The 26,903-nt window shown below is 40.1% G+C and overlaps 2 protein-coding genes and 2 long non-coding RNA genes across 7 annotated transcripts; 3 read left to right on the top strand and 1 right to left on the bottom strand.

The window, feature by feature from the left end:
- Window positions 1–428: 428 nt before the first annotated feature.
- On the top strand, window positions 429–5,640 carry LOC308092943 (uncharacterized protein). The gene is made up of 7 exons (XM_080439109.1): window positions 429–579; window positions 1,263–1,365; window positions 2,317–2,541; window positions 2,867–2,974; window positions 3,281–3,416; window positions 3,736–3,840; window positions 4,365–5,640. The coding sequence occupies exons 2-7, from the start codon at window positions 1,264–1,266 to the stop codon at window positions 4,415–4,417; spliced, it is 729 nt and encodes a 242-aa protein (XP_080295235.1). The 5' UTR covers window positions 429–579; window position 1,263; the 3' UTR covers window positions 4,418–5,640.
- Window positions 5,641–6,715: 1,075 nt separating this feature from the next.
- Window positions 6,716–8,076, top strand: LOC308093870. The gene is made up of 4 exons (XR_013933905.1): window positions 6,716–6,919; window positions 7,386–7,472; window positions 7,564–7,693; window positions 7,996–8,076. It is a non-coding gene; the product is annotated as an uncharacterized lncRNA (long non-coding RNA).
- A 6,082-nt stretch (window positions 8,077–14,158) lies between these two features.
- On the top strand, window positions 14,159–17,255 carry LOC308092945. The gene is made up of 5 exons (XR_013933821.1): window positions 14,159–14,290; window positions 14,735–14,834; window positions 15,211–15,244; window positions 15,746–15,835; window positions 16,602–17,255. It is a non-coding gene; the product is annotated as an uncharacterized lncRNA (long non-coding RNA).
- A 569-nt stretch (window positions 17,256–17,824) lies between these two features.
- LOC308092942 (heterogeneous nuclear ribonucleoprotein C-like) lies at window positions 17,825–26,903 on the bottom strand. Of its 4 annotated transcripts, none has more exons than XM_080439105.1 (10): window positions 26,766–26,903; window positions 24,396–24,549; window positions 23,851–23,892; window positions 22,114–22,406; window positions 21,408–21,489; window positions 21,247–21,300; window positions 20,482–20,648; window positions 19,772–19,885; window positions 19,135–19,295; window positions 17,825–18,489 (listed from the first exon to the last, which is right to left on the bottom strand). In XM_080439105.1, the coding sequence occupies exons 2-10, from the start codon at window positions 24,398–24,400 to the stop codon at window positions 18,382–18,384; spliced, it is 1,026 nt and encodes a 341-aa protein (XP_080295231.1). In that variant the 5' UTR covers window positions 24,401–24,549; window positions 26,766–26,903; the 3' UTR covers window positions 17,825–18,381. The 4 variants fall into 4 exon arrangements, with proteins under 4 accessions (XP_080295231.1, XP_080295232.1, XP_080295233.1 ...); XM_080439106.1 differs by having other exon boundaries at window positions 21,247–21,297; XM_080439107.1 differs by having other exon boundaries at window positions 22,129–22,406.

Below are 26,903 nucleotides of genomic sequence, written 5' to 3'. Positions count from 1 at the left end.
ATGCCCTTTATTCATAGCTTACAACAATTCACTATATTATCTAAACATAAGTTAAAATAATACATTGTGCTCAGTTATGTCCAAATAACACATTAGGTTGATTGACTAGTTGCCAGATCTAAACAACTAAATCTAGTCACTTCTCAACATTATCTAAACAGCAAAAAGAGAACATATAATCAAGAAATTCATTTTCCCAGGGGCTGATTACTTGTTTACACACTGGTATAAATAGGCCTCTATACTTCTGAAATAATCTTGATCTTGATCCATGTTTGCATGGTTTATGCTATTGTCAGATCCAATGATGCAGAAAAACTTCCTCATGAGAATGACACAGCAGGTTCAAATAGCTGTTAATAGGTGACACTGTGTAGACTTTAAACACCCAATCAAATTCACACCTGGCCCCAGTTCAGAGTGATGCTATCCAGTAGCTCCGCCCACTTGGGTACCTTAAACATCAGACATATAAAAGATCTAGTTTAACACATCTGCATTAATTAAACACAGGTAGGCAGCCAGCGAGGAACAACTAAGGACAATTCACCAGGATAGAACACTGATCTTAACACACAGGTAAGTGGAGGAAAGATGTGTGTGATATGTTGACAAACGCAGTTAATTAAAGTAATAATGAGCAAGGATACAAAGAAAGAAAGATTTTCTCATCAGACCAATTCTGTATTACAGAAAGTCAATAACAAATTGATAATTCTAACATTACTTTATTTATTTATTTAGTTAATTAGTTAGTTTGTCCTAGTTTGTCTTGGGTGCCATAATATTAATAATCATCATTATCATCTTCGTAGCGTAAATGATAATGTGGGACTATTAGATTGTGATCGATGTCTGTAAATAATAGCATTAAAATAAAAGGTTTTCATCTCACCAGTTTAAAATGCTAGGTGCGCTTTTAGAAATAACAAGAGATACCAAATGTATGAGCAACATTTGTACCCTGGCCCAAAGCCACTAAGAGGGTCTGGTACAAGCCCTTATTGTTTTTTATTTCATATTTATAGGTTACTATGTTTATTGTTTCATATGCAGAGTCATTTCACATGTTTTCTGATCTTCTGATGTTTTGATGCAGTTTGATTGTAACTTTAGTTTGGTTTTATTGTTTTGTGCGGGCCCCAGGAAGACTAGCAACCGCTTTGAGGAAGCTGGATCCAAATAAAGAATGATGAAAAGAATTGCCTCTATTTACATATTTGCTTTCTCTTTGTTTACCCGCTAACCCTCTTCTGCTCAAGAATGGCCAGAGAACTGATGTTGTTGGTTGCTGCGGTGATCGTCTGCCTGGCTCCAGGCATACATGGAACAGCTCATCTCTCGCTTGCCGACAACACAACACAGGTATTGGAATTCATCCATTATAGCTGACAACCTATACCTCAACACTAGAAAGACCACAGACAACATTGCTCAGTGGGTGCTCAGATTTGCCCATTGTTATAGATGTTACACAGTAAAGCCTAGGTGTTGAAGGAACACACTAAAATATTAACCTAACTGTGTTAAGGGTCAATCTTTATATTTAAAGGTAGGGTAAGTGATATTCTTTTGTTAATTTTTTGTTTTTGTTAAAAGTACTATATTCTGATAGTAATCATTGCTACAGAGTGTTTGTTCCGTCACAGGGGTCTCTACAGCCCCTTAGAAAACGTACGAATACGTACATTTTCAGGTAGGTGACAACATTTAAGCCAATCAGGAGAGAGTACTGAAAATGCATTTTCTGTTTAATAAAGAGCTGGAGAGACACAGAGACTCCTTTTACTGAACAAACACTCTATAGCAATGAGTACTATCAGAATATAGAGCTATTTAAAGAATATAGAGCTATTTCACTTACCCGAACTTTTAAATTTACACTTTTCCCCCCAATCATATCACCATGTATCAGTCTTCACTAATGTTCACTACTATTGGACAGTACCATTTCTGTCTCAGAGGCTGGCTGCCTGCCAATGACATCAGGGGATGAAGGGGATTTCTTCCTTCTCTTCCTGGAACATCAACATACTAAAATAGTTAACTTTAAAAGAATGTGGAAATCTATTTTTTTCTCCCCCAGGTATATTGTTGAGCTATCCACAGCTCTGATACAGAATCATTAACCATCCTGTATAGTAGTGACATTTTATTTTAGAGTTCATTTGTTGTTATAATGGTAAATAACTAAACTGGGATAATAAAGGACTGTGTGTGTGTGTGTGTGTGTGTGTGTGTGTGTGTGTGTGTGTGTGTGTGTGTGTGTGTGTGTGTGTGTGTGTGTGTGTGTGTGTGTGTGTGTGTGTACACCAGGTTAACATCAGTCGTACAGGATGTGGGGAGACTAAACTGTGTGTTGAGACACCAGACAACTGTGATCCAATGAACCCTACCTGTCTGTTCACCTCCATAATGGTCATGACCAACGCCTCCATGTCTTCAATGTCTTCAGACAGACAAATGACTTACCTTCATGTAGAGCTCAGTGGAATGTCCACTGGATACATCGCCAAGGGACTCACTATGAACGCAACTATGGTAAAACGCACCCACACACACACACGCACTCACACACACACACACACGCACACGCACGCTCACGCGCACGCACACACACACACACACACACACCCACACACACACACACACACACACACACACACACACACACACGCGCACACACACGCACACACTAAACTAATGTGGCACCTGAGCCATCAACATTGTGTCATTGAACCTTATCTTACCGCATCTCTTTCCAAGGAAATATTCTCACACAGACAACCTGTGATGCCAGAATTTCCAGTTGTTAATTACTTCCTCCTCTCTCTCTGTCTCTCTGTCTCTCTGTCTCTCTCTCTAGGGTACCATGGTACCAATGGTTTTTGTATGTGCACAGAACAATGGCGCCTTCTTCTTCCGTACAAGGGCCCTACAAGCTGACGGTACAACACTCACTCCAACGGAAACGGTGAGGTCCTGTTTAATGCGGCGTTCACACTGGCAGATACAAAAGATCCAAAGCTACACAGCATACTTGTTGCTTTGGATCTTTGTATCTGAAGTTGAAACCAGCTCCACTTTGTTGTAGCTGTTGTAGCTTTTGTAGCAGCTACAGACGTCGGACGTAGCTTTGTATCTTCATGTCGCTGGCTTCCATTGAAAATGAATGGTAGCCTGTATAGCTGCCAGCATGAACCCAGCATTAGAGAACTTGTGACACTGGGTTGCTCTGTATAACAACAATAATGACAACAGTTGACCATCTTTATCGTAGGTGGTGATGGAGATTCGTGGCTCTGTAAATGGGAGCATGATTCAGTGTGAGTTCAAAGTTCCTCGGGACAACAATTCATCGATTCGATTCACCTCCAATGCCTTTGTCGTCCTGGGGAGAGGGACAACCAATGGCAGTAAGTACACATCTCACACAGACCTGTGTCCAAGCACATAAATATAGATGGTTAAACATAAGCACACACGCACAAGTCGCTCTTACGCACAAACACACACACACACACACACACACACACACACACACACACACACACACACACACACACACACACACACACACACACACACACACACACACCACACACACACACACACACACACACACACACACACACACACACACACACACACACACTCATAGTTTAAAACTTTATCAGCATCAAATTGTCAAGTGAATCGATGTCTAATATTACTATTGTCTTGTTCTGTCTTCAGTGACCCTTGGTGACTTTACAGAAGTCCTGAGGGAAGGTCCACATGATCTGGCCAATCCTGCCAGCGTACCAACCGTCATGGCAGCTGCTTCTGCACCAGCACCAGGTAGGCTAACACTAGCCTCAGTATAGCCTGGCATTAACCAGATTGATAACGTGGATTTACTCCACGGTGGAGGAACGTTATTAGTCTGCAGCAGCAGGAGCCAGTGGTGGTTCACAGGCCCATGGAAATTTTTAAAATAGCCGATCTATAAGCTCTAAGAGCTATTTACGGCCTGCGACACCGGTATGCAACAAAGTAACAGAGAGTAGCTTGCCTAAGCATGCAGGCTTGGCTTGGATAGGTATAAACACTTCCTGAGGTTCAAGAAGTAAAGACAGTTTCAATAGAATGAAAATTATCTTATATAATAGACATATTTTGTATTTAAAAAAAAAACGTTTAAGAAAGCGTATGGAAGTGGAGAGGGGTTATTTGCTCTATTTTTTTGTTCTCTGTGCAGGTCAGGACATTGTATTTTTGCTTTTGAAAAGTGCTTTATAAATGGAGGTAGTGATTATAGAAGTGTAACAACGCCAAAAAAAAAAAGTTATTCATCATTCAATGTCATTCTGTGTTCCCATCAGCTGTGCTGTTCCTGCTGTGTGCCCTGATATGGCCAGTTGTGCTGAGGACCTAAAGGAGATCATTGGACACCATAGGGATGTAGCACAATGAAGTGCAGTACAGTACGACAACAAGGGAAGAACTTCTATGGAGAAACTGATACAGTGCTTACAATCTATGGATGTATATTATTTGACTTTATGATTATGACTATGAATTAGGTAGATATTCTTTTGTGTTAGTATCTTGAAATGATGGGCACTGTGAAAATCACCTCTAGCCCGGACAAAGATGTTGAAAGAACAACCGCGTCAAATACTTGTAGTACTCAAGAATCTGATGGGTGTACTTAGAGTATAGTTTGTCCCATGTGACAATACCTTTGTATAAGAAGTTTGCAAAAAAGCACAGGAAAGTACAGTTCAATACAAGATCTGCTAAGAGGATTTTAAACCAAAGAAAGCCTATGGCTTGTTTCCATTGGGGTCCTTTTTACTCAATTCATCGAAACATTTAATGACAGACAAATATACACTACTATGCAAAACATTATATGAACAGTTTGAAAACAGAAACAAAAATATGTACAGTAAACAGTTCGAGGGGGGGGGGGGAGACTATCTGACCTCCCGACAATACTGTGCGATTCTGACCATTTGTACACTCTCAGAGTTACATTTACACTGAGAATTTTGCAGTATAGATTGTGATACAAAAAAGTAATAAATTGTTCCATTTGTACACTCTCAGAGTTACAGACCCGTAAGTCCATTTGGACCTCATGGTGGTGGACCAGAGGTTGAGAAACAGTGCAATAGGAGGCGCAGCTAGCTTGCCTGAACGATTATGGCGGCCACGTTGAAACAGCACTCCAATCAACAGCAATGGCCAATGCGCTGTCTACTTATATACTGTATAATATATATATATGATCTGATCTATGTTAGAATATACTATATAATAGATATATGGTTAAGGATGCCTAACTGTGTCGATATAATTTTTTTTCACTATGTAAAACAATGTGAACTAACCCAAGATGTAGGCAAATTATTTTGAAACCGTTATGTAGAAATTACAATGGTTACAGATTATCACAGATAAATGCGATTATGTCAATCCCAATTTATGGGGATCACTAATTAATGACGAATAACAATGAAATAGTTTACCTTTTTTATTTTTTTGTCTGTATGGAGCTAATTTTGTATGTTTAAAACCACTCCTTCTTTATATCTAATATACATGTAACTCAGGATTTGTTGTTTTATTTGAATAAAACGAATGACAACAAAACACGGTGTCCATACCATTGCCAACGCTACAATATAGTGCAGACCTGAGGACATAAGATAATTATTTGGTTGCATCCATGAGGGATTTTATTCATTTCTCAATCTATCGTTGGCGATAGAAAAATGGTTCAGAGGGCAAGTTATGGGATTTATACATATAGGCTATTCAAGAGGCAAACAGTGAAATGTCAGTGATTTAAGACAGGTTTTCAAACTGGGGTCTGCCAGGTTGCAATATGGAATATTACACAGGCAATTTACCCAAAATGGCCTTGTAAATAAACATGTACCAATGTTGCAGTCTTCGTAATGCAAGTGATGGCCACTCCACCAAGCTGTACAGAACACAGTGATGGGTCCTGTAACTAGAGCAGTGGTGGAAAAAGTAGCCTACTCCATTTTTTTACTTAAGTAAAAGTATCAATACTTCAGTGTAGAAACACACTGTTACAAGTTTTATAAAAGTACAAAGGTATTGGCATCAAAATATACTTAAAGTACCAAAAGTTAAAGTACTCATTATGCAGAATGCTTGCTCATACAGAGTGCTGCTGCATACTGGATGACTGAATGAACGAATCTCTGCTTATAGCTGTCTCCAACAGGTGGCCTAGTTGCACAAGTCATTGTGCTAAACATCACAAATATCACTGTAACCCAACTGGGACATGAACAGTGCAGCAACTACCTACAAGAACTGTTTACGGTTTTGAAGGAGAGTAAGGATGTTTTTATGACTGTTGGTAGGGCATTCCACATTTTTGTGGCACAGCAGTAGAACGAATTGAATCCCTTGTTAGAGCCAAGTCTGGGTAAGACTTGGCTTGGAGATGTGGTAAGACTTGGAGATGTGGTCCCCAAAGCATCACACAGCCAGACATCAGCACAGACACCATGAGTGTCAGTGAGTGTGTGTGTGTGTGTGTGTGTGTGTGTGTGTGTGTGTGTGTGTGTGTGTGTGTGTGTGTGTGTGTGTGTGTGTGTGTGTGTGTGTGTGTGTGTGTGCGTGCGTGCGTGCGTGCGTGCGTGCGTGCGTGCGTGCGTGCGTGCGTGTGTGTGTGTGTACACACCAGGTAAACATCAGTCATACAGGCTGTGGGGAGACTAAACAGTGTCTTGAGTCACCAGCTAACTGTGATCCAATGGGGACCAGTGACTGTCTGTTCAACTCCATAGCCGATGGCGCCTCCTTTCCAAACTTCAGAAGCCTTGCTGTCCAGCTCAGTGGAATGTCCAACGGATACATAGCCATCGGCATCTGTTGTATTACAGATAACCAAGTACTCATTTTTTTTTAACTTAAGTTAAAGTATCAACAATGTAAAAATACTCTAAACACTAAAAAAATTTACAAAATTGACTTGACTAAAAGTACAAAAGTAATGGTATCAAATGTACTTAAACAAGTTTTCAAATGTATAAAAATCTTTTGAAAATAGCTACTATCGGCTATTTTCAAATGGCCAAAACGTATATATAGCTGAAGTGGTTAATGTATGTTTTGTAATAATAATCAAAATCTACAAAGTAATTAGTAACTAAAGTTTTCAAATAGTTCAAATAGTTACTTTCCACCACTGCTTAAATCCAAATGGAACGAGTAGAGTGGAAATATTCTCACACAGACAACCTGTGATGCCAGAATTTCCAGTTGTTCATTACTTCCTTCTCTGTCTGTCTGTCTCTGTCTGTCTGTCTGTCTGTCTGTCTGTCTGTCTGTCTGTCTGTCTCTCTCTCTCTCTCTAGGCTATTTTTGTATGTGCTCAGAATAATGGCACCTTCTTCTTCCGTACAATGACACAAAATGACGGTACTCTCACTCCGTTTGAATTGGTGAGGTCCTGCAAGAACTGTGACACTGGTAATACTCTATCTAATCGTAACATTAATAATGATAACAGTTGACCATCCATCTTTATCGTAGAGGGTGACGGACATTCGTGGCTCTGTGAATGGGAGCATGATTCAGTGTGAGTTCAATGTCCCTTGGCCTGATAACACAACAGACACAGCAGGGGGACTTCTCGAACTGGGGAACGGGACAACCAATGGCAGTAAGATAAGCACTTACGCACAAACACACACATGCTGATATAGATGCTAGTGAACATGTGCACACACACACATACATGCGCAAACACACACGCGCGCACACACGCACGCACGCACACACACACACACGCACTTCAATACCAACGGCACGATACACTATTACTCAGTTCTAGTATTAAGTAGTAGCACAGATGCACAAAAGAAATCATGCGTGCTGCACACACAGATGAAACTTTATCCATGTCAAACTGTCAAGTGAATTGATGTCTAATATACTATTACTATTGTTTTGTTCTATCTTCAGCAAACCTTGGTGCCTTCAATGTCGTGCGAAACCAAAATATTACCACTCCAGGTGGAGGCGGTGGTGATAACAGCAATGCAGGTAGGCTAATACTGCAGCTGCAAGGGTCAGTGGTGAGGTCCATGGGAATTTGGAATTACAATTATTAAAGCTATGATCCCAGAGTGGCTTAAGCCTGATCATACTTAGTTCCACAACAGTGGCGGGTGCCTAAAATAGCCGATCTACAAGCTCACAACATCGCAATACGATGCACTGTGTGCTTGTAGATCAGCTATTTTTGGCCTGCAACACTGGCATTCAAAACTGTTAACCTAAGCATGCAGGGTTTGGTGTCTGGCTTTGATCAGGACACAGGTTTTGTTATACACACTTAGTGACTACAGGTCCAAGAAGTAATGGCAGTTTGAATAGAATTCAAATGATCTCATTCAGTTTGAGTAACAGTTAGACATATATGGTATTTAAGAAAGCGCATTAAAGTGGAGAGATGGGGTTATTTGCTGTATCTTTTGTTTTGTGTGCAGGGCTTTGTATGTAGTTTTCAAAAGTGCTTTACAAATGGAGTTAATGATTATATAAGTGTAACAAAGCAAAACAAGAGTTAGTTATTCAGAATCATCATTCAATGTCGTTGCAGCAACAACCACGGCAGCTGCTTCGGCAAAAGCACCAGGTAGGCTAACACTGCAGCCGCAGGAGCCAATGGTGGTTCACAGGCCCATGGAAATGTTTAAATAGCCGATCTACAAGCTCTATGAGCTATTACTTTATTTTACAAAGTACAAGAAGAGTAGCTTGCCTAAGCATGCAGGACTTGGTGTCTGGCTTGGATAGGACACAGAGTTTGGGATAAATACTTCCTGAGTGACTGTAGGTTCAAGAAGTAAAGACAGTTCCAATAGAATGAAAATGATCTTATTCAGTTTGAGTATAATAGACATTATTTTGTATTTAAGAAAGCATATGGAAGTGGAGAGACAGGATTATTTGGTGTTATTTGCTCTATTTTATTTGTTCTGTGTGCAGGTCAGGACATCGCAATTTAGCTTGAGAAGTGCTTTATAAATGGAGTTAATGATTATATAAGTGTAACAAAGCAACAAAAAAATAGGTTGTAATTCATCATTCAATGTCGTTCTGTGTTCCCATCAGCTGTGCTGTTCCTGCTGTGTGCCCTGATGTGGCCAGTTGTGCTGAGGACCTAAAGGAGATCATTGGACATCATAGGGATGTAGCACAATGAAGTATTTTGGCTTGGATCACTGACAAATTTGGCATATCTTTTTATATTCCATGGGTTCTTCAGGATTTTGGAATGTAAAGATGTAAACATTTTGTTTGAAATAAGACATGTGGTTCAGAATTATGCTCTTTGATTGTATAAAATCACTCACGGATGCAGCCAAATCATGTCCTCAAGTATTGTAGTGCTGGCAATGGTATTGACACCTTAATCCCCTTTATTGTCATTCAGGTTGAAAAACTAATTTCAAAAATTAATCCTGAGATACAGGTATATTATATATGAATTAGTGGGATTAGTTTTCAACATTGATCATAATTATGTCAAGAACAAAATGAGCTCCATACAGACAAAAAAAGTTAAACTCTTATTCATCATTAATTGCTTTAATGATCCCATAAATTGGGATTGACATTCAAAATGTATCTGTGATCTTCTGTATCATTGTAATTTTTACATAATGGTTTCAAAATCATTTGCCTACATCCTGGGTTAGTTCACATTTTTTACATACCAAGTGAAGGCAATATAGGCATAGATATCCGTAAATATCTATTAAATAGTATATGCCTACTAATAATGCATTATAATGGCATCAAGATCAGATCATAGATATACACACAGATTGCTGTTGATTGGAGTGATGTGTTAACGTGGTCGTCATAATCGTTTAGGCAAGCTGCGCCAGAACACTGTCATAGATTGTAATAATATTGCATGTATGTCTATTGAAGCAGGTCAGAATCACATAGTATTGACATATTGTCAGGAGGTCAGATGGTGTTGTCACATTGGACAAAGTACACCCATCAGATTCTTCAATACTATTCTTCATTCAACATCTTTGTCAGGGTTAGAGGTGATTTTCACAGTACCCATCATTTAAAGATAGTATCACAAAAGAATATCCACCTAATTCATATTCATAATCATATATTAAAATACTGTGTACCACTTAAAACACGTCATATCAGTGCAGGGGTGACAGCGACCACTCACCAACTCCCAGCCATGTGGCGTGGTGTGGTGCTCCAGGGAAGGGTGATGCACTAGATAAGCCAAGTAGTTGGCACGGAGGCAGTGTTGGCGTATAGGCTATCTGCATCTGGAGGGAGACGGGTGAATGATTTCTTCTTCATTTTTGTTCTTCAGGCTTCAGCCATGGTGCTGTTCTTGTCGCCATAGAAAACTTAGAGTGTGAATGCGAAGAGGTCATCTATCGCCTCCTCCTTAAGGTCAAGGCTATCTCCACACGGCGAAAGTTGTCAGTGTACAGTGTAGCTGCACAATACACTCTGCCATCTCCTCAGTCACCAAGCCACGGCAGAGGACTCACTCCTTCTTTCTTTTCATATAGCATACCAGGTATAGCTGCTGTGAGATGACAGCTGCTGTGAGATGACATATAGGTATCAGCTGTATCAGTGACAACAGGGCCACTGTAGCCTGTATAAAAAGAAAAGAGGATGGTGTCTCCCTCAGCCTGGTCAAAGCTGTAATTCTGCATTGGTTGCAGGGTCGACAAGTCGGGGTGCAGTCAGAGCCAACAGAGTAGATCATCTCTGAATCTACATTCTGTGCCAGATCAGTCAGATATGAGTTTTTGCAGCCGTTCCTTGTTACTGACGCTACACAGCAGCAGGGCCATGTGCCTCACCCTGTACCCGCAGGTTTCGCTCGTAATCTTCAGTAGAGCATGCTGCATGATACGGGTCATTCACACAGATGGCGGGCAAGGATGATGGATGAGACTTTGTGGACGTAGTCAAACCACTTGTACAGGGTGCCATCTTGCGTCTGCCGATCTTCTGCTATTATAATAGCAATAAACTGCATAGTGCACATAACATGTTTGAAAACAAGAAATGATGACCAAGTACAAATATATAAACAAAATAAACACTACTAAACACCAAAGCCAAACACACAGTGAACTCAATCCAGAGATGTGTTGCCCCTCCAGCATCCAGGCTGTGAAGATCAGGATTATCAGCCTCTTAGTGCGAGTTACCGGCACCCAGTGACCTTGTGGTTAGAGTATCCGCCCTGAGATGCTGTTTGACAGGAACTGTTTTGCTGAAACTTTCCCCAATGGTATGTTGTCTTCCACATGATAAGTAGTTGGAGGCTTGCCACCCTGGAATCGGCTCCGTGTGGCCTCCTTCAGTAAAGATGGAATCTCTTCCGTGTGTCCTCCTTCAGTAAAGATGGAATCTCTTCCGTGTGTCCTTCAGTAAAGATGGGAGATTGTAGTGATCATACACTACATGGATCTCCCTACACTCTTTGGACTTGCTGTCCAGTGTGGCTGTGAAGTGGACAGCTTACTGGGCACATGATCCATGATGGCTTTCCAACTCCCTGTACCACTGCCATTCCATCCATGAGAGTTACCTTCTTAGTTTACAGGGGATAACCATCACTGATAGCATTTTGTGGTTGCTGATCAGCATCGCCATTCGCCAAAGTCACTAATAGTCCTCTCCTGGTTGAGTATTCATTGAGTTCATTGAGTTCATTGAGTATGGTCATGAGCTGCTCTTGCGTCATGGATGTGTTGTGTTGATACCCACAGTGGTTGTTTCACGGTATCATTTGATCTCACTGCGGGCATAACCTGATTTATTATGCAACAATAAAATGATCTTGAACATTAATGTCACTTTATGTATGGTGAACTTCGCCACTTCCATTTAAAGTGGCTCCTATTTATTGCTTTCAACAATCAATGATTTTATCTAAAATACTTTTAAAAAAATACATTGTGTTCAGTAATGTCAAAATAACAAATTAAGTTGATCGAATAGTTGAAAGATTGTGAAACTCTCCAGTCACATAATACACACATATGTAGCCAGTAAGGAAGTGATCCACACTATAAAAGCCACACTTAGTATGGGTTTTTTCCCTTTTTGGTCCCTGGTGTGGCAGCCAGGGTGTGTCTGTTCTGTTCTGTGCAATGCCCTGGCCCTGCTCCATAGACTGCTGCTTCCCTGTGTTGAGCCTTCCGTATGGTTAGGCCTATTGTTAAACTGTTCAATAATCAGACAGAGACACTGACTGCCACTGCTGTTTTATTGGGTTTTGTTGAAAGTGTTATTTCAGTTATTTCATTGTTTTTGTTCAACTTTAGTATTTTATGGCCATTGTTGTTAGTGTAACTTATTCTCACGTATTGTCCATTCTTTGTAAAAATTATTGTATGTCCCCCAAGAAGTATAAAAACTCAGACGTATTGTACAATTGTATGCCCTAATACTGTGAATATATCCTTTCTTCTGTGTTTCCCGAATGCTACAGGATTGGTGGAGCACGTGGCCTTCTGTACAATGGAGGGTCAGGTGTTTTTTTTTTTGCATGATTTTACTTGTTTAATTTATTATATGCCTTAAAGGACGACTTCACCCATATTCAACATATCTTCATATAATTAGTCCTCACTCCTCACTAATGTTCATTATAATATGGTACCATTTTTGTCTACTTGGTCTGTGTCTCACAGGACGGCTGTGGACTGTTCAGAAACCCGCCTAACAGTGACATCGTCGATGGGGAATCCAAGCTCATAGAAACTGCAGGCTTTCTATTCCTGGAAAGTTAGCATGCTATGATGGAAGCCATTGTTCTCGCGTTAATAAATATCTATGTCAAAAAATTGAAATCTTGTTTGAAAAAAGAAATCTGCCTAATGATCTTTTAACCTTTTCCTCTTAAGGTGTGTGTGTGTGTAGGGCACCTTTGTGTTAGGCCTGTAGTTCCCCTCCCTTCATTTTGGCTATGGCCTATATCCTGTAGTACTCCCTTTCTCATTGCAGTTTTACAGTATATAGAAGAGTATATAGCTTCTATTTTTATATGGTTTTAAACTATTCTATGCAATTATTACATTAGTAACATTAATCTTGAGGAGGGGATCCTTGTCTCAGTACATTTATTGTCACATGTATTGGCACTAAGAATCTGTTGAGCTTTCAGTTGAGTTGAGTATTTAAAGGGTCTGTGGAAGTTAAAACTTTTAAACCAAACCCGGGCCAGCCGCCCGGCCACACATAGTATTAACACCTTCTCAACTTGTCAACATTATCAAAGCAGCAAACAAAGAAAATGTAACCCAGGAGGTAATTTTCCCAAGGCTAATGACTTACTTATATTAATAGTATTATTTAATGTAATTTTTCTATTACATTGAAACACCTGTCAAACTACTTCAATAACATAAAAGACACACACAGAGGGAGCTCCACTGATCTTGTTCAACCCAGATTCAGCACAAACATGGGGTTAAATTCGTTCTACTTCTATGCCACCAAAATATGGAATGCCCTACCAACAGACATACAAAATTGTGACTCCTTACCCTCCTTCAAATAAAAGAGCACCTTATAAAGAACCTTATAAAAGAGCACCTGTCTGCAATTTGTAACTGGTCCTAGTAAAGTCTAAGCTTATAACACCAGACCATGGCGGTCTCTCCACTATTAAAATCATCACAACTCCCTGAATTTTCAACCGATTGTCAAGCAGTTAAGTTTGTAACAAATGCCAGACATGGAGCTATGGATCCACTATTGGTTACATCTAAAATGCATATGTTCATACCAAAATACTTAATTACAGAATTACCTTTTCTGTCTATATCCAACATCCTCATCATGCTACTCAGCAATGGAAGTCATAAGATAGCTCAGCCTTTTTAAGGTGAAGCGAGCCCACAATAATGCAGAAATCTTCCTCATGGGAATGTCAAAGCAAGTTCAAATTTTAATAGGTGACACTATAGACTCTAAATCACTCAAACACACACCTGCATGGCCCCAGGTCAGAATGATGCTATCAGCCTGGCATGGCCAGACTGATCACGTGCAGGGTCACTCACAAGTTCTGGCAATGCCAGGCTAGCTATCCAGTAGCTCCACCCACGTCTGCACCTTAAACATCAGCCATATAAAAGATCTAGTTTAACAGATCTACATTAATTAAACGCAGGTAGGCAGGCTGAGAGGAACCAAGGACAATTCACCAGGATAGATCACTGATCTTAACACACAGGTAAGTGGAGCTAAGGTATGTGTAATGTTGACACATTACTTTACAGACACCTGATGCGTTTACTCAACAGTGCAATGCAATTAAGTTAGTTAGTTAGTTGGTCTTGGGTGCAATAATAATAATCATAATCATAATAATGTTTGTAAATTATAGTATTAAAATAGAATGTATTCAAGCCACTTTTTTATGCTATGGTACACTTTTAAAAATAAAAGGAAAAAATAAATGTACATTTGACCAATATGTGTACCTTTTAGCCACTAAGAAGCTCTAGTACAGGCCCTTGTTTCTAACTTTGTTTGGATTTAATAGTAGGTTACTATTGTTTATTGTTTCATGTAGTGTCATTTCACATATTTTCTGATCTTTATATTTGGCTTGCTTATTTTGATATAGTGTGATTTTAACTTTTTGTTTTTTATTGTTAACCCTCTTCTGCTTAAGAATGGCCAGAGAACTGATGTTGTTGGTTGCTGTGGTGCTCGTCTGCTTGGCTCCAGGCATACATGGAACAGATCTGCCAAGGTTTGCCAACAACACACAGGTATTGGAATTCATCCATTCAAACTGACAACCTATACCTCAACACTAAAAACCAAAGACAACATTGCTCAGTGGGTGCTGAAATTTGCCCAGTGTTATAGATGATACACAGTAAGACACAGACATTTTAACCATCCTGTGGTGTCAATTAATTTTAGAGTTAATTTAATCTTGAATGAAAATGACCACAAGCAACATTTGTTTTGCTTTAATGGTAAATAACAGAAATGTGATGATAAAGGATTTTGTATGTGCGTATGTTTGCGTGCGTCTGTCTGTCTGTCTGTCTGTCTGTCTGTCTGTCTGTCTCTCTGTGTGTGTGTGTGTGTGTGTGTGTGTGTGTGTGTGTGTGTGTGTGTGTGTGTACACACACACAGATAAACAACCTGGGGAACGGGACAACCAATGACAGTAAGATAAGCAAGCACTTACGCACAAGTCACACTTATGCACAACACACATGCTGATTTAATCTAGATGCTTGTGAATATGTGCACGCACGCATGCACGCACAAACGCACGAACGCACGCACACGCACACGCACACACACACACACACAGGCACACAGGCAGGCACGAACGCACACACGCACGCACGCACGCAAGCATGCACAAATGCACATACGAAATCATGCATGCACACAGTTCAAACTTTATCCATGTCAAACTGTCAAAGTGAATTGATGTCTTAATATTACCGTACTCATTGGTGTAAAGTTACTATTTAATTTGTACAAGATTATTATTACAAAACCTACATTACCCACTTGAGCCCTATATTTATTTTTTGCCATTTGGATCGGCTATTTTCGAAAGATTTGTATACATTTTGAACTCTACTTTTGGTACTTTAAGTACATTTTGATACCAATACTTTTACTCAAGTAAATTTTTTATTCCTGACTTTTACAGGCATACCTACTGTGATAGTGCCCGCTGCCAGGGCTTCGGAAAAGACAAAAGCATGCAGTGTGTGTGGCAGTGCTTCTGCACCAGCACCGGGTAGGCTAATACTGCAACTGCAAGGGCCAGTGGTGATTCACAGGTCCATGGGAAATTGGAAGTCCAATTAGTAAAGCTTATCTAGAGTAGCTTAAGCCTGATCGTACTTAGTTGCACAACAGAGGCGTGTGCCAAACATAGCCGAACTACAGACTCACAATGCGTCGCAATGCAATGCATTGTGTGTGTGTGTGTTTGTGGATTGGCTATTTGTGGCCTGCAACTACCCAACAGTCAACAGCCTAAGCATGCAGGCCCGGGGTTTGGTGTCTGGCTTTGATCAGGACCAGCCGGCAAGGATGTCGCTATTTCAGCTTCTACCGGTCGCAATACATTATAATCTCAATCTCAAAGTCAATGAGGTTTTGGGCAAACTTTACACTTGATTGTATTACCTTAGTAAACCTTTTCATAAACACTTTGTTTTCAATCTCTAGTTTAAAGTCTTTTTTTCAATCATCATGATATGGGTTTAGTAAATTATGGTCCCCCCCAGGACTCAGGTTTTGGTATACACACTTTGTGACTGCAGGTCCAAGAAGTAATGACAATTTGGATAGAATAAAAATAATTTGTGAGTTTGAGTATAATAGACATATTTTGTATTTAAGATGGGGTTATTTGCTGTATCTTTTGTTCTGTGTGCAGGGCTTTGTATGAAGTTTTCAAAAGTGCTTTACAAATGGACTTAATGATTATATAAGTGTAACAAAGCAAAACTAAAGTTAGTAATTCATCATTCAATATCGTTCTGTGTTCCCATCAGCTGCGCTGTTCCTGCTGTGTACCCTGATATGGCCAGTTGTGCTGAGGACCTAAAGGAGATCATTGGACATCATAGGGATGTAGCACAATGTACAGTAGGACAATAAGGGAGGGAGAAACTGATAGTGTTTACAATCTATGGATATAAACTATTTGAATATATGATAATGAATAAGGCAGATATTATTTTGTGATACTATCTTTAAATGATGGGCACTGTGAAAATCACCTCTAACCCTGTCAAAGATGTTGAAAGAACAGAGTCAAATAGTAGGCCTACTCAAGATAGAATCTTATGGGTGTACTTAAGAGAACGTTGTCCCATGTGACAAATCTATAAATCTTTACCAATTATTTTGTATGGCCGGACAACAAATTTGCACGTCTCGTCTTTGACCCATATATCTATGATCTGAGCTTGATGCCATTATAATGCATTATTAGTTTATGCTATATAAGAGATAAGGTTAAGGATGCCTAACTATGCCTATATACTTAACTTGGTATGTTAACAATGTGAACTAGCCCAGGATGTATGCAAATTATTTTGAAAACATGTAAAAAATCTCAATGATTACAGAAGATCAGATGAATTTGAATGTCAACCCCCAATATGAGAGAACATTAAAGCAATTAATGACGAATAACAGTTGAACCTTGTTTGTGTCTTTGTGGAGCTCCTTTTGTTCTCGACTTTGTTCTCGAAAATTTGTTTTATTTGATCAACCAACCTCAATGACAATAAAATGATCAAGGTGTCAAAATCATTGCCAACACTAGAATACTTGAGGACATGTTTTTGCTGCATCCGTGAGTGATTTTATACAATCAAAGAGCATAATTCTTAACCACATATGCCTCATTTCAAACTAGATGTCCATGTCTTTACATTGTAAAATGTCCAGTTACAAATCCATAAGGACCCATGGAATATCAAAATATATGCCAAATTTACATGGATAGAGGCAAATTAATCCAAGTGCAATTATAAATATGCTTTAGTTGAATCGAACGTTGTCAGCTTACATGTCAGATGCTGCCAGTTGAGCTCTGTATGTTTCCCAGGCTGGTTATTAATTTCAACTCCTTTCCTCAGAACCCTTTATCAGGAACACAAAACAAGTACTCATAAAAAGAACACCAGATTGATTACTGATCAGACTAGTTTCTTCACTCAACAAATGACAAGCACACTTCAGTAAACAAGAAAACAAGAAATACGTGTCCCGTTTTAATATTTTATTGCAATATCTTATTACAGTTCAACTGAGACTGAATAGTATAAAAAACAGTGACATGATAATACAGAACAAATGAAACCTTTTAACGGACAAAAGAAACCAACAAAACAACAGACACATTTAACTCTTTAACGTCATCGGTACTTGTAGTTGAACTACCGTGATCGTATTTCTTCTTCAAGCTGTGGTTTCTAACAGAACAATTGTCCATATGTTCCTGTCGCCCCCCGCTGGACAGACGATGAATAACAGCACATATTATTTCTTCAAACATACAAACTAATAATCTCCGGTACAGTAATAGCGGACGACTGTAAAAAAAACGGAAGACAAAACAAAAAGGTCAAATCAAACGAGGCTTGTGGAACAATGGAACATCATTAGTGTGGAGATTCACCATGCTTGAGTGTATGCGTTTTTCTTTTTTTTTCCTAAATCCGCAATGGCGATGTAGGCATTAAAACAAGAGTCCATGATCACTGTGGAAGCTGTGGATGTGTGTACGTCAATCTGGTGGTGAGTGGTGGTGGTGCTGTGCGTCTAGGAGTCTTCTTCTCCGTTGAGACTGTCGGCATCCTCGTCTCTCTCCACGTGCTCGCCTTCTTCCTCCTCTTCCTCCTCCTCCTCCTCTCTGTCTTGACTCTTCACCTGCAGGGGTTGGCGATAGAAAGAAATGGTTCACAGGGCAAGTTATGGGATTTATACATAAGTAATCAAGAGGCAAAACGGTGAAATGTCAATGATCTGTCAGTTCTCAAAGTCAGGGCTGTGGCCTCCAGGGGGCGCTGCCAGGGGGCCCAAACAGAACGATGAGAAAAACATACACATTAACATTATTTTGCCAGTTTAACCACTTTCAACCCGGCATACCTATTCATCATCAGTCATAAATTGCGAATAGCCAAAATCTTTCTAAAGTAAATATGTTACAATGGGCCTTGTACAGGCGTACCTTTCAGGACGGGAACCCCATGTACAGTATATTGCAAAATACATTTGTTGTAATTTTTGAATGAATATTTGAAGTTTTTCAGAAAAGGCGTTTTTAGAATCAGCATCAGGTCTAAATGGGTTAAAAGTGGTCGATCTTTGGTAGAACCTTGAACAGGGTCTCAAGTCAGATTTAAGACTTTTAATGCCACTCAGAATTATATTTATCAATAAAGAAAAAGTACAATCGATCCTTTTTCCACCATTGGTAGTCGTTGGCAAATAGTTGTCAAATGTTCAACATAATTTTGGCCTATCAACCAGCTTGTCATCTCCCTCTCATAGCCCTCTTTTCTGTCTCACCTCCTCCTCTTCCTCCAGCAGGTCTGCCTCATCTTCTTCCTCCTCCTCTGAGTCGTTCATCTCCTGGTTCTCCCGCTCCCTCTTGATGCCCTCGTCCTTCTTGCTGCTGGAATGATGGGGTGACGTCACCTCCCCTGGCTCGGCCTTCGAACTCTTGGACTCTGTGGGAACGGGATGAAGCGAGAGGCTCACAAACACTGCTTTGAATAAAAGTCTAGGAATGTCTCAGGGAACCCCCGAGTGTCTGGGTGTTAAGTGTTAACCACTTAACCCCCCCCACACACACCCAAAATCTTTGCCAAAAAGCGCCTATCTGCAAACTCACAGGGCGTTGATGGGTGTATAGCTTGTAGATCTGCCGTTACTGCATTATACTGCTAGTCCTGTTAAAGGATGCTGGCAGGGTGGGGACTTAAATGTGACCAGCAGAGGGTGCTAGACAGTGGATTTTCTCTATCAATTCTAAACCATGTTGACATGTTCCTCTGCAAGTTTCTGTATTTCCCCATCACCTCTTAAGGTAGCGATCACATACGTAGTCTGCAACACTGATGGCTGCCTTACAAGAATATTATTAGGGTAAAATGTACCTCAACTGAGAGTGCAAAAACTGCATTTGCCGTCTCCGTCAGTTTACCTGGCTTCTTGCTGTGGTCCTTCTCCATGCGCTCCAGACTCTCCAGCAGGTAGTCCACCTTGCTCTTGATCTGGGTCAGCTCCCTTTTGATGGTCTGAAGCTCGTCCACCTTCACTGGAGGGGGAAATCAATTCAGAATGAATAAACACTATTCAATTCAGTGGTTATCAAACTTCTTTCATGTCAATGACCCAAAGTGGCCGCAGACCCCCCAATCAGAAGATATTTTATGCCAGGTACACCCATACAAGATTTGAGTTCAAAATGTTCAAGATTCTTTTCAAGATTTTCTAAAGCAAAAATAAAGTCTCACGACCAAATGTGAAACAGTGTGAAAGGAGCCCCCCACACTAGTGCCGTTTGCTAAACAATTAATACAATATGTAAAATTGTGTTTTAGTAATATTGTTCCATACTGCCAACCGGCTGAAGAAAACACAGATTGAGGCTTTTAACATTTGCTTTAATGACACATCCCAGACCATTAGGATTTTATGGAAGATGCTTCTGCACAAATTGCTAGTTTGACCACTTCAAATGCTCTAATCTTAAAATAATAACCGAAAATAGCCCATCTACAAGTGCAACACCTTGAGAGCTTGTAGATTGGCTATTTTCGCTGCGCGACATGCTTCGGGAATCCAAATGACTGAAATCAGTCGTGGCGACTGAGAACTTGAATCCATGGTTCTGTCAACAGTGGAACGTACTTGCTCTGGATGAGGACGTCCGCTGGCTGCTCTTGGAGGAAGAGAAGTTCGTCTTGGCGCGTCTGCTTCCGCCGCCACTGATGCTGACCCGCGGGCGCTTGGGTGGGATGACGGCACGCGACAGTGGGGGCGGGGGAGGGGGCACGCGGGACGGGTACGCGTACACTCTAAGAACAAGAGAAAGCAGAGCACATTTGAAAAATCTAAGCAACGATGGTGGGGCGTTTTGAGACGACGCAGAGACGTCATTGGTTATCGTTTTCTCCAGAGGCGTAGGGCTGTCACGATTACAAATTTAAGTCGGCGATTAATTATCACTCAAATAATTGCGATTGACGATTTAATTGTGTTTCTGTCGTTGGAAATGAATGGAACATTATGAATAAAAATTACATTTCCGTTTGGCTTTTAGCTTTCGGAAACAAAAGTTGCACAGGGCAGATATGACAAATATATGACAAATAACACATATTTAATTACTTATACTATATTTAATTACTTTATACTTAAAAATAAACATTAAATAGCAGATCTATAAGCTCAAAACACGTCGCGATGCGACACGTTTTGAGCTTATAGATCGGCTATTTCCACTATTATTGACATTTTTTTTTATTATAAGATTTTTTTTTACATGGAATTGATTATGACGATTATGCAAAAAATATTGCGATTATATAAAATAGTTGCGATTAGACGATTATGTAATAATTGCGACAGGCCTACAGAGGTGTTTCACAAATAAATCGGAAATATTCTCCTCACCGGTCATAGTAATCTCTCTGAAAGTCGTAGTCGAGGTCAAAGGAAGAACTGCTGCTGGAGAGGAAAATAAACAGGATGAGGAAATGGGGAATAAATGGCTGGATCATATGTGACAAAGTGTTGTGTCCTGAAGTTGCAGGTGGCGGGGTGCGGGGGCTGACCTGTACATGTCTCCAGCTGTACGCTTGCCTGTGCCTGGGGTCTTTGACCTGTGGGGCTTGGGTTCTCCGGCCAGGTTGATGTCTGAGGAGCAGGACAACACAGGACATTAAACATCATTTCGGTTTGCATTTTGTGAGTACAAAAAGTCTAAGCCAGTGGTTCTCAAACTTTTTCATTTCAAGGACCCCATAACTCCAACAGTTACATGCCTTAGAAGGGTCCATTTATTGAAACCCCCTCAAGGAACCCTGAGGGTCCCAGGAGCCCACTTTGAGAACCACTGATTTAAGCTTTTAACACACCGACCCACTGCTAGGTATTAATTAATTAATTCTTCCGCCACTGCCAGCGTTTTCTCTTTTTTTTTTACACGCGATCATCCATTCTGTTGTAATCGGCAGTTGAATATGGCTCGTTTATCAAAAAAATAAGAAATCCGAGCTAAATGTGTTTTTCTAAATCTCATAACATAGGAGAGGACGGAAGTGAATATTTTTGGGATCTTTTCTCGCAGTCAAGGGATCATTCATAGGTTGCGGAAGAGCGCCCTCTAGCGTAATTTCCCACCAAAATCTAAGCTTTTATTTGAATTGACGTAGATCTACGTCAATGGCAGTCAACGGTTGGATTTGAAATGACGTAGATCTACGTCAATGGCAGACAGTGAATGTGTTAAATGCGGTGATCCCGATTGCATGTTCTTACACGGCGGGTCCTTACCAAGGACCTGTCCAACAATCATGCGGCCATCCTCGCTGGTCACGGCATTGCGGGCGTTCCTCTCGTTGGCGAACTGGACGAAGGCGAAGCCCTTGTGGACGGAGCAGCCCACGATCTTGCCGTACTTGGAGAAGATGGCCTCCACGTCAGCCTTGGTCACCAGCAGGGTGTTGAGGTTGCCGATGAAGACGCGCGAGTTGAGGGAGCGCGGGTCTGTCTTGTTGGTGACGTTGCTGGCCATCAGGGCGGCGGCAGCGGCGGCGGAATTGGGCGAGCGACTAGTGCGTAGAGAAAGAAAAGTGGAGAGCGAGAAGGAAGGGAGGAGGAGATTGTAAAACTCATTTTTAGTGGCAGCGAAGGGCTGTACTTTCTCTGTGGAGGTCCACTACTCCCAGGGGTGCCTGTTGAGTGTGAAGCTGGGCGGTGCTTAAACTGCTCAGCCTAGTTGCCCTGGAAGAATAAACGGTGTCATAAACACGCAAAACGAATCAACTCGTAAAGTATTGACTGTTGAATGTTGTTCATCTGCTGGAGACAGAGGCAAACTGATCCAAGAATTCTCTAGAAAACATAAAAAGGCCAAAAACATAGAAGTTATCGTGAAAAGATAAATACATCACATAAAAAAAAGTTTAGATAGGTGTTAACTCCCCAGACAGTCCCCACCATGGTGTTTGACTTTAATCTGCACCCATGAGCCATTACTACCATGTGTGAACTGTATGCTATAAATTCACTATATTAACCACTTAAACCCTATATACTTTGTTGACCGGGATTCCCCAGGGACCACTCTTCCTTTTTTCCCTCTACACTATATCTATTCACCAATAAATTAAATAAATTCTGAATGTTCGCCTATTAGGTCAAGCCCATTATAGGCCTGTCACAATTATTACATAATAGTCTAATCGCAATTATTTGATAGTCGCAATTATTTTTGCATAATCGTTTCCATGTTGAAACATTTTTATACATTTTCAAATATATAAAAAAAAAGCAGAAATAGCAGATCTACAAGCTTACAACGCGTCACTTTGTGACGCGTTGTAAGCTTGTATATCAGTTATTTCTGCAATTTTTAAATGTAAAAGAATATTAAATATTACATTTCTTTGTATATTTTAGTTATTTGTCATTATCTGCCCTGTACAATTTTTTATTGCGAAGCCTAAAAGGCAAACGGAAATAAAATTGTTATTCACGTGTTCCAATGTTCAATGCCAAACACGCAATCGTCAATCACAATTATTTGAGAGACAAATCCATTGAGACCTGTCACTTTAGAATTCTATAGCTATTCAAAAATAGCAGATCTACAAGCTCATAGCGCGGCACCGAGCTTGTAGATCTGCTATTTTTGAAAAATCGTGAAAAGATATTTTCCACATTATTTTCAAAAAAAACTGTTAGGATTTAGATTGTTTTTTTAATCAGCCTCAGGTCTTAATGGGTTAATAGTCAACTTTATAGGTACGCTATGTGGTCAAAGTATCCAACCCTTCTCACTTGTGATTCAGGGTGAGTTTTGCTGTATGATTATTATCACAGTATTGTCCCTACACTGCAGTTTAATTCCTGGATTCTAGAACAAGAGAAAGCAGAAGCACATGGAAAAAAATCTAAGGGCTTTTGAGACGACGCAGAGACGTCATTGGTTATCGTTTTCTCCAGAGGGGTTTCACGAATAAAAAAAAAATCTAAAAAAAATATTCTCCTCACCTGTCATAATAATCTCTCTGAAAGTCGTAGTCTTCCTGGATTCTGGAAGAAGCATTGGTTGTAGGTTAGCATGCAGTAAGAAATACTACTTTCCATGTGCCATTCTTTTAAATCATAGCTTGTCTGTCCATCTTCATCCATGCAACTGCTCAAATGGTGAAAGAAATGGTACCTTTCATGCGTATTTACCGCGTCAGCCTAGATCATGGAAAGAGCCCATGATCTGGTATCTTAAGCAGTTTATCGATCAAGAATATGGGTGGACAATGTCCCTGCTAAAAAAATCTCTGATGCTGTGTAACTCATTGGATTGGACAGTAATACTATTAAAGAAGTGCAAGAATTCATGGTACCATCTGGTGCTTTACATTAAAAAAAAAGTATCCATCATCAAATGTTTTATCCAGACAGAAAACATGTAGCATGTGAAATGTAGGTTCAGTTAAACATTAGGGAGCATGTCCTGGTAAGCAACAGTGATAACAGGAGAGGCATTATCACCAACATGCCCCGGTGACAAGGGAGTTAAAGAGGCCATCACTCACTCCATGGCGTCTTTGTGGTGGGACGACGTCGTCTGTCTGTTCTTTCTTTGACACTGTGGGTGAGTGTGTGTCGGCCCGGTTGTCTCAGGGGCTGGGGTGGGTGCTCTCGGCAAACTATAGCACCTTCACACTCTGGACCCCCAGGGGATTTATACTGAGGCGACAGGAAACACACCTCAGTCAAGTTGTACAGGGTTTATCTGCTGCCAAATATGACCTGGTTAGGGTTTATGGACACCACAATACAGGTCAACAATACAAAACGTTATTAAGTGACCATTATCTGTGTGATTTAAATAGAAGGCAACACATATGGAGTGGACTGTTTCATAGTTCATGTGACAGAAGCAAAATGTTGATATTGGGTGTTAGAATGTTCAGCTTTTCAGGGTTGGACAGCCATCAAGAAAACAAAACAAAAAAACATTTGTCTAAATGAAAAAATTTGGCCTATCCAGTTTTGTACACCAGTGTCTACACTGCAAATTCCTGAGTGTCAATTTGAGTAAAAATGTACCCATACGCAGAGTTAAATTAACATCCAAATTATTAACATATGATTCTGATATACAAATAGGCTAAATTGGGATTAGACCACAGTAAGAATTAACATCCTACTCATGTGGACTTAATATGATCCCTTATGGTTAGCCTGCATGACACAATGCTCAGTGTTTACGTTCAGAATTGTAAGGACAGAGTAAAATCACACGGCAGCAAAGACTTCCAAGTGGTATTTTTGTAAAATTCCTCTTTCAGGGACCTTAGTTCTCAATGAAGGGCTTCAAATTTAACCAAATCTTAACATACTTCGCTGCACTACATTTGGAAATGCAAATCGCTATGGCTGACCACTGGTTGATTTAGAATTTGAGAAACTGTTGAAAATATGAAGGTTAGGTTAACATTTATCTTTTTTACTAGGTATGCATTTTTATATCATATGTCCAATCAATCAATTGCATTATAATGTGCATGCAATGTCATCACACCAGTCAAGCAATGCCAATACTGCGGCATAATATAACAAGCAGCTAGATATATGTACTAAACATACCGCTGTCTGTTCAAGGTCAATACATCATAAAAATTCTGTCATTTTGTGGGATCTTTTTTTCAAAAGATGGCCTAATGTCTAAATGCACATTTTAAGGAATTCCTATGTATAATATAATTGTTTCCAAGGACCATCCACAATTTAGTCCACTCTATAGGTGTAGCCGTTTTGTCCCATTTTTTTTTTAATCATTCCCTGATGTTCTGAGCAAGACATTTTCATGTGTATGCCTTTGGGGAATTATAACTCAGAGAGAATAAAGAGAATCAAGGTGTGGGATTCAAGGACTGTGTCTCATTATAATAAAAATATAGCCATTGATAAAATGCATCATAGTCAGGATCATAACTTTTTAATTAATGGTGTGTTTTTTGTGTGCTTGTAACAATATGTATTCTCTCAAAACAGTCCAAAATTCCCAAAGTCCGAAAAACAAACACCTCAAAAGGGAAAGAAAAAGATAAAATATTGAGAAAAATCGATTCCACAAAAAGACAGCTCACACTACACCTAGATAAAATAGGGCAATGGGGAAAAAAATGAAAAAATCTCCTCCCCCACGGCCGTGGACCTCCTAGAATAAAGACACAATGACATCTTTATTCTAGACAAAAACAGCGCCATCTGCAGGCTCTGGCCGGTTAAAGCAAGCAACCAGAGGCCCTGCATTAGACACAAAACCAGCTCTGCCAGACAACCACCATTTTACCAGCAGCACTGAAAACAATTCATTCACAGTTGTTACTAATAAAAAATAAACGCATAACAGTTACATTACATGTAACGTCAATGCACCGAATGAACTGGCTCGACTTGAAGCCAGTTAGCTATTGTCAAACAAACACACCGAAAGCTAACGGCCGTTAGCCAAATGATGCTAACTGTTAGCCAGATGATGCTAACCGTTAGCTGGTGAGGTGGTTGAAAAGCTGCCAAAAAAACAACAATTCACTGGAAAAAAAACGAGACTTCCGAATCGTTGGACGAAAAATATGACTAGGAGCTGCAAAAAAAATGAAGAATAAAATAAAAACACACAAAAAAAGCTGCAAGTCAGTCCAAAATGTTGAATTACTAAAAACCCACAATAGTTCGAGCTTTAGCTAATAGCTAAAGCTCGAGCCTTAAATGCGCCGTTTTAGCTAAACGGCTGCTACAAGGCAGCTAGCTAGCTGCTCCCCTTTGCTTCGCTCCCACAACTCCACCCGCAAAAGAGAAAAAGCATCGTGTGGAAAAATTAAAAACAAAATCCAAAAAACAAAAGCAAGGAAAAATGAGGGGGAAAAAACGTCTGTTGAATAAAAAATACTCACCACGAGGTTTAAAGAGTAAAATGGACGTGATTCGGTAAAATCTGTGTGCGAGATAATGTTGGCACTAAGCGCGCAGTTCGACCCCTGACTGCTTTAGCCAGCTAGCTGCTAGTGGAACAAATGGCGCAGTGTTCATAG

This window comes from Gymnoscopelus braueri, assembly GCF_963280865.1.
Source record: "Gymnoscopelus braueri genome assembly, chromosome: 10".
Classification (NCBI taxonomy): Eukaryota; Metazoa; Chordata; class Actinopteri; order Myctophiformes; family Myctophidae; genus Gymnoscopelus; species Gymnoscopelus braueri.
Note: the sequence above shows the minus strand (reverse complement) of the source record. Positions and strands in the feature narration are given on the sequence as shown.

Coding starts and splice junctions, on each gene's coding strand:
- LOC308092943 (XM_080439109.1), top strand. CDS start 1,264: ATGGCCAGAGAACTGATGTTGTTGGTTGCTGCGGTGATCGTCTGCCTG. Junction 1,366..2,316: donor TTGCCGACAACACAACACAG/GTATTGGAATTC, acceptor TGTGTACACCAG/GTTAACATCAGTCGTACAGG. Junction 3,841..4,364: donor TGCTTCTGCACCAGCACCAG/GTAGGCTAACAC, acceptor TGTTCCCATCAG/CTGTGCTGTTCCTGCTGTGT.
- LOC308092942 (XM_080439105.1), bottom strand. Junction 21,490..22,113: donor CCTTGGTAAGGACCCGCCGT/GTAAGAACATGC, acceptor CCTGCTCCTCAG/ACATCAACCTGGCCGGAGAA. Junction 20,649..21,246: donor CAGAGAGATTACTATGACCG/GTGAGGAGAATA, acceptor TCTTGTTCTTAG/AGTGTACGCGTACCCGTCCC.